Source organism: Martes martes (genome assembly GCF_963455335.1).
Source record: "Martes martes genome assembly, chromosome: X".
NCBI classification, from domain to species: Eukaryota; Metazoa; Chordata; class Mammalia; order Carnivora; family Mustelidae; genus Martes; species Martes martes.
Window position 1 is genome coordinate 101838802 of NC_137897.1, and position 6802 is coordinate 101845603.

The window sequence follows — 6802 nt, forward strand, 5'->3', positions numbered from 1 at the left end:
CCATCCTCTGTATTTTTCTTCTGTTGGGGATTCCTCCTCCTAGTCATTTTGGTGAGAGATGACTGGACAGATGTAGCACCCTCTCATGGTACCCTCATATGCCGGAGAGAGCTCTGGTCTCTCCCTTTTCTTGAAAGGGCACTGATCTTCCATCTTCATGACCTTGTCTAAACCCAATTATATTCTAAGGGCCTCATCTCCAAATACCATCACATTGGCAATTAGGGCTTCAACATATGAATTTTGTGGGGATACAAACATTCAGTCCATAACAACCCTAATGACAGTGAGCATACCCAGGGCTCAGATCTTGGTTTCTAAATACCATTCTCCATTAAAAGGAACCAAGGATCCTTGCAGAAAAGGTTAATCCCACGACCCAGGCACAGAACGTATAAGAGGAGGTTTAACCTTCTTTTTGTCCCTAAAAGTAAAGAAGTGCTCAAAGAATAATGGGGGAAATATCAAAAGGACACAGAAGCCAACCTAAAAGGGCTCCCATTGGCTAAATTTGAGCATCATAGTAAATAATGATAGTAATGGCTTAAAACCCACTGAATAAAGTAGGAAGTCATGAGTCCATACTAATATGAATGAATGAATGAATGAAAAGTTTGATGAGGAACTAGGGATAGATATACATATACAGATATATAGATAGACAGTTTCAAAGTACCTGTACACAAAATACTTACTATTTGCAAAGTTAAGAAGAATCACCCTACAGTGGAGAAGCATGGAAGACACCAACTTAATGCAATGAAAGAACAAAGCATCACTTCTGTGGTATTCCTGCCAAAAACTTATAAACAAATATAATCATGAGGAAACATTAGATAAACACAAGTTGTGGGACATTTTACAAAATAACTGGGCTGTAATCTTTAAGTGTCAAGGTAATAGAAGTCAAGGAAAGAGTAACTATTGTAGATTACAGACTAAACAGACATGACAACCAAATGCAATGCTTCATTCTGAATTAGATTCTTTGGCTATAAAGGACATTATTGGCAAGTTGGCAAAACTTGAATGGGTATCTGAGTATTGGATAATAGTGATATATCAATGTTAATTTTCTGACTTGATGGTTATCTTGCAGTTTTTAAGAGAATGACCTTTGTTTTTTAAGAAATAAACATGGAACTATTTTGAAACAATTGAGCATCATATCAGTTACTTACTCATAAAAGGTTCAGGCAACTGGGATGCCTGGTGGCTCAGTTGGTTAAGTGGCTGCCTTTGGCTCAGGTCATGATCCCAAGGTCCTGGGATTGAGTCCTGCATCGGGCTCCTTGCTCAGCAAGGAGCCTGCTTCCCCCTCTGCTTGCCTCTCCCCCTGCTTGTGTTCTTTCTCTGACAAATAAATAAATAAAACCTTTTCTTTAAAAAAAAGTTTTAGGCAAAAATTTATTTGTACTATACTAAAACTTTTCCATAGGTTTGAAATTGTTTCAAATTGTTTCAAAATATTGTTTTCAAAATGTTTCAAAATATTTTTTGAAGATTTTGTTTATTCATTTGACAGAGAGAGATACAGTGAGAGAGGGAACACAAGCAGGGAAAGTGGGAGAGGGAGAAGCAGGCTTCCCGCTGAGCAGGGAGCCGGTTGTGGGGCTTGATCCCAGGATCCTGGGGTCATGACCCGAGCCAAAGGCAGACACTTAATGACTGAGCCACCCAGGCGCCCCTGTTTCAAAATACTTTCAATGTCTTATGATGTTTTAAAAAACATGATGAATTAAAATTCATGACAATAATAGCACACAATAGCAGCTCAATTTGTAAGGGAATAAAATGAGTTAGAGAATTGAAAGGTCCTTACATTAAGCAGTGGTAAAAGTAGTAATTGCAGGTAGGTTCCAGTCAAAATACATGCTGTAATTTTTCAGTTCACAACTAAAAGAATAATAAAAGAACGTATTACCAGTAAACTAAAGATGGAAAATAGAATAATAAAAAACACGACACACTTAATGGCTCACTTCTAAAGAATGCAGTATGGGAAGGGGAAAACATAATAACTTTACAGTGAAGTAACCTGGCAGATACCATCTTAATCACGGTTAATATGACCAGTGATAAGTCATTTTGTTAGCAGGCACCCTCTGATACGATGTGATGAGAAATGCACTTCATCTTTGTGGTGCACTCTCTCAAAACCCAATAACCTAATCTAATCATGAGACAAACCCAAATTGAAGGACATTCTACCAAATGCCTGACAAATTCTGCTCAAAACTGTTATAGTCATGAAATTCAAAGACTAAGAAACTGTCACATATCAGGGGAGACTAAAGGCATAGAACAACTAAATGCAAAGTGGTATTATAGACAGGATCCTGAAGCAGACTATTTGGACTATTACAATTCAAATAATATCTGAAGGTTAGTTAATAAAGATGTAGAAATGTTCATTTCCTAATTACAACAAATGAGAACATTTGGAAAAATCGAAATTAGGGGAAATTGAACCTTGGTGAGGGGTTTACAGGAACTTTCTGTACTATCTTTGCAACTTTTTTGTAAACCTTTAAGTATTCCAAAACAAAAAGTTTATCTAAAACAAACTTCATAAATACAAAAGTACATAAGACAAGAAAAAAAGAAAAGAACAGGTATAATAAATAGGTAACAAAGAGAAGGATGCCAGATAGAAATCTAAATATGTCAATAATTAACATTAAATATTATTAGACTAATGTTCCAATTAAAGAAATGGTCCAGGGGTGCTTGGCTGGCTCAGTCAGTAGAGCATGCAACTCTTTAAAGATTTTATTTATTTATTTGACAGATCACAAGTAGGAAGAGAGGCAGGCAGAGGGAGAGGAGAAGCAGGCTCCCTGCTGAGCGGAGAGCCCGATGTGGGGCTTGATCCTAGGACCCTGGGATCATGACCTGAGCCGAAGGCAGAGGCTTTAACCCACTGAGCCACCCAGGCGCCCCAAGCATGCAACTCTTGATCTCTGGGTTGTGAGTCCAGGCCCCACGTTTGGCATAAAGCTTACTTAAAAAAAAAAAAAAAAGAAAGAAAGACACAATCCAACTGTATGAAAAAAATCAACCATATGCTGCTTGTAAGAGATACATTTTATTTATTTTTTAAAGATTTTATTTGTTTATTTGAGATAGAGTGAGAGCGAGAGAGCAAAAGCAGGGGGAGCAGTAGGCAGAGGGAGAAGCAGGCTCTCCATCGAGCAGGGAGCCCAGCACGGAGCCTGATCCCAGGACCCTGGGATCACCACCTGAGCCAAAGCCAGCCACTTAACTGGCTGAGCCACTCAGGCACCCCAGAAGAGATACACTTTAAATGTAAGAGTACAAAATGGTTAAAAATGGGGGCACCTGGGTGGCTCAGTCAATTGTCTGCCTTTGGCTCAGGTCATGATATCAGGGTCCTGGGTTTAAGTCCCATGTCAGTATCCCGCTCAGCGTGGAGCCTGCTTCTCCCTCTCCCTCTCCCCCAACCCCTGCTCATGCATGTACTCTCTCTGTCATAAATACATAAACACCTTTTCAAAATATGTCAGGACAGCTATATGAATATTAGATAGAACAGACTATATTCTGGAGGATCTGGAAGGCTGTGTGCATACAAAGGGCTGCATATATGCTCAAGGGAGATCAGAGATGGCCGAACTTAGGCCTTATATAAGCAGAAAGTAAAAATCAGGGAAGACTTGTAAACTGCCTGAACTTAGAATGAGTGTACCAACACATGTATAGATTCCTTGGGAAAGGGTGGAAACCTTGTTGGCTCAAAGTGTTTGAGCAAAATCTCTGACAAATAATTGATCACAAGCTATGATGACCCAAGGGTGAAACCTAGGTGGCTAGGCTTAAAAATTAAGAACAAGAATGTTAACAACAGCAGCAACAACAAAAAACTGAGCAAAGATTCCAGTTGTCACACACCACAGGGGAGATGGACACTACATAATTAATCCAAGCATATCACTAAGGAAAAACAAAGGAACATAGTGCAATATAAAAAAAAATAAAAATATCTCTCCTCCAGACACCCAAGATGCTGAAAGGAAAGAAGGTGAAGGAGAAGAAGGTGGCCCCGGCCTCCGCTGTTGTGAAGAAGAAGGAGGCCAAGAAGGTGGTCGATCCCCTGTTTGAGAAAAGGCCCAAGAATTTTGGCATTGGACAGGACATCCAGCCCCAAAGGTATCTCACCCACTTTGTCAAATGGCCCTACTACATGTGGCTGGAATGGCAAAGGGTTATTTTCTAGAAATATCTGAAAGTGCCTCCAGTGATTAACAAGTTCGCCCAGGCCTTGAACCTTCAAACAGCCACTCAACGACTTAAGCTGGCCCACAAATACAGACCAGAGACAAAGCAGAAGCAGCAGAGATTGTTGGCCCAGGGTGAGAAGACAGCTGCTGGCAAAGGGGATGTCCCCACTAAGAAGCTGCCTGACCTTCGAGCTGGGGTTAATATTGTCACCACCTTGGTAGAAAACAAGAGGGCTCAGCTGGTAGTGATTACACATGATGTGGATCCCAGTGAGCTGGTTGTCTTCCTGCCTGCCCTATTTTGTAAGTCGGGGGTTCCCTACTGCATTATCAAGGGGAAGGCCAGACTGGGGCATCTGGTCAACAGGAAGACCTACACTACTATTGCCTTCACACAGGTTAACTCAGAAGACAAAGGAGCTCTGGTTAAGCCGGTGGAAGCCATCAGGACCAATTACAATGACAGATACAATGAGATCTATTGTCATTGGGAAGGCAATGTCTTGGTTCCAAAGTTGATGTCTCTGAATGCCAAGTTAGAAAAGGCAAAGGCTAAAGAACTGGCCACCAAACTGGGCTGAGTGGATGGTGTTGAATTTTCTTTACATAGAAGTAATAAAAAGTTCTCTATAAATAGATAAATACATATATACATACATACATACATAGAAATAAGGTGTAGCCCATATACAGGGGAAAAAGCAGCTTATACAAATTATCTGCAGGAGGGCCTCCATGATAGATTTAGTACATATGGACTTCAAATAAGCTATTAAAAATATGAACTAAAATAAACCATATTTAAAGAATAAAAGGAATATGTGATGACAATGGCTTATCATCACATAGGAAACATTAACAAAGAGACATGAATTATAAAAAAGAAATGAATAAAAATTCTAGAATTAAAAGGTACAGCTGAATTGAAAAATTCACTCAAGGGGCTCAAAAGCAGATTTGAGCTGATAGAAGGAAGAATCAGTGAACCAAAAGGTAGATCAATAGAGACTATCCTAAAGAAACATGTAAAAAAAAAAAAAAGGAAGAAGAAGAAAACTAAAGAACCTCAAAGACCTGAGAGACACCATCAAACACAGCACATATGCATAATGGGAATTCCAGAAGAGAAGAGGAGGAAAAGGGGGCATAAGTACATGAAGAAATAGAGTGAAAACCATGAATCTAATGAAAAACATTAATCACAGCATCCAAGTTAACTCTCTACACTCAATCTACATCCAAGTTTAATGAATTCTGAGTATAACAAATTCACAGATATTTATAGAGAGGGAAAGCCAAAGAGAAAACCTGAAAATAGCAAGAGGAAAATCACATGTGAACCACAATGAGATTAACAGCTGACTTCTCATCAGAAACAATGGAGAAAAGAAGGTGGTATTATGACATATTCAAAGTGCTTGGGGAGAAAACTCCACCAAGAATTCTAGGAGTCAGGTCACTGTGGCAACAGTTCATGACAACACTTTCTCCTCCCCAGCTTCTGGGTGTCCCTTCAGGCCTTCTGCTGTAAGCTGTGCTGAGGAGAAGGGTGTGGGAGGTCTCTGACCTGACACCATGGGGGACGGTAGAGGGGACAACTTCAAAGGTATGAGCACTGATCGCCTTAAACTGGAGTTATTGGAAGAAATTCATATGAAAGATTTGGTACAGCTCTCGATAGTTGAAATAAGACACAAGATAGTGGAACTGGAAGCCAAACTCAATACTGACAATGAAGGTGGTGAATGGAAAACCCGTTATGAAGCACAACTTGAACTGAACGTTCAACTAGAAAAGCAAATTGTTACTCTCAAAGAGAAAATGGAAAAAATCCGTGGAAATCCTTCAGATAGACTAGCTTCTATTCGTGTCTACGAGAGAATGCCAGTGGAATCCTTAAATACATTACTTAAGCAGCTAGAAAAAGAAAAAAGGAGTCTTGAAAATCAAGTGAAAAACTGTGCCCTTAGACTGGAACAAGAGTCAAGAGCTTACCACAAAACCAATGATGAACGCCACGCATACCTAGCTGAAATGTCTCACATCTCTGGCTCACACCAAGTTTCTAAAAGGCAACAGATGGATCAACTTCATAGAATTAAAGAGAATCATGTGAAAGCAGGAAGGCACAATCCAGCTAATCAGAAGATAGTAAATGCCAAGAAAGGACCAGCAAAAAAGATCACAAAACCAAACCATCTTCCAAAACTCAATCCATGATTCCAGAACTGAATGGATTTCTATTTCTTCCCTTTATTCATATGTAATATTCAACTTGTGAATTTAGAGTTCAGTGCATTTTTCAGGGAATGAAATAGATTTTTTAAAAGAGCTATTAAAACTTCTTTAGCTCCTCTTCCAGCTGTTTGTTCCTTTATCTGCATGAAAGTAATTTTTTAGTAATCTAGTTTACTTTCAAAAATTACTCTAGAAAATAATTTTAGTGACTCTTATATATCTAATAGCAGTTTGTGATTCTTAAAAAGTCCTAGAGAAACTGAAGGTTATCATCATTATATTTTCTTTTTAATAACCTCTCCATGATATGCTTTGATAGGTAA

At 39.1% G+C, this 6802-nt stretch overlaps 1 protein-coding gene and 1 pseudogene across 2 annotated transcripts; both read left to right on the top strand.

The window, feature by feature from the left end:
* The first annotated feature begins 4024 nt into the window (after positions 1-4024).
* LOC308337195 (large ribosomal subunit protein eL8-like) lies at positions 4025-4822 on the top strand (annotated as a pseudogene). The gene has a single exon. The product of its transcript is annotated as a large ribosomal subunit protein eL8-like (transcript).
* A 994-nt stretch (positions 4823-5816) lies between these two features.
* Positions 5817-6461, top strand: LOC308337232 (coiled-coil domain-containing protein 169-like; the record flags this gene model as incomplete). The annotated part of the gene is made up of 1 exon (XM_080795349.1): positions 5817-6461. One exon carries the CDS (start codon positions 5817-5819, stop codon positions 6459-6461), a length of 645 nt encoding a protein of 214 aa, XP_080651475.1.
* Between the last annotated feature and the right edge of the window lie 341 nt (positions 6462-6802).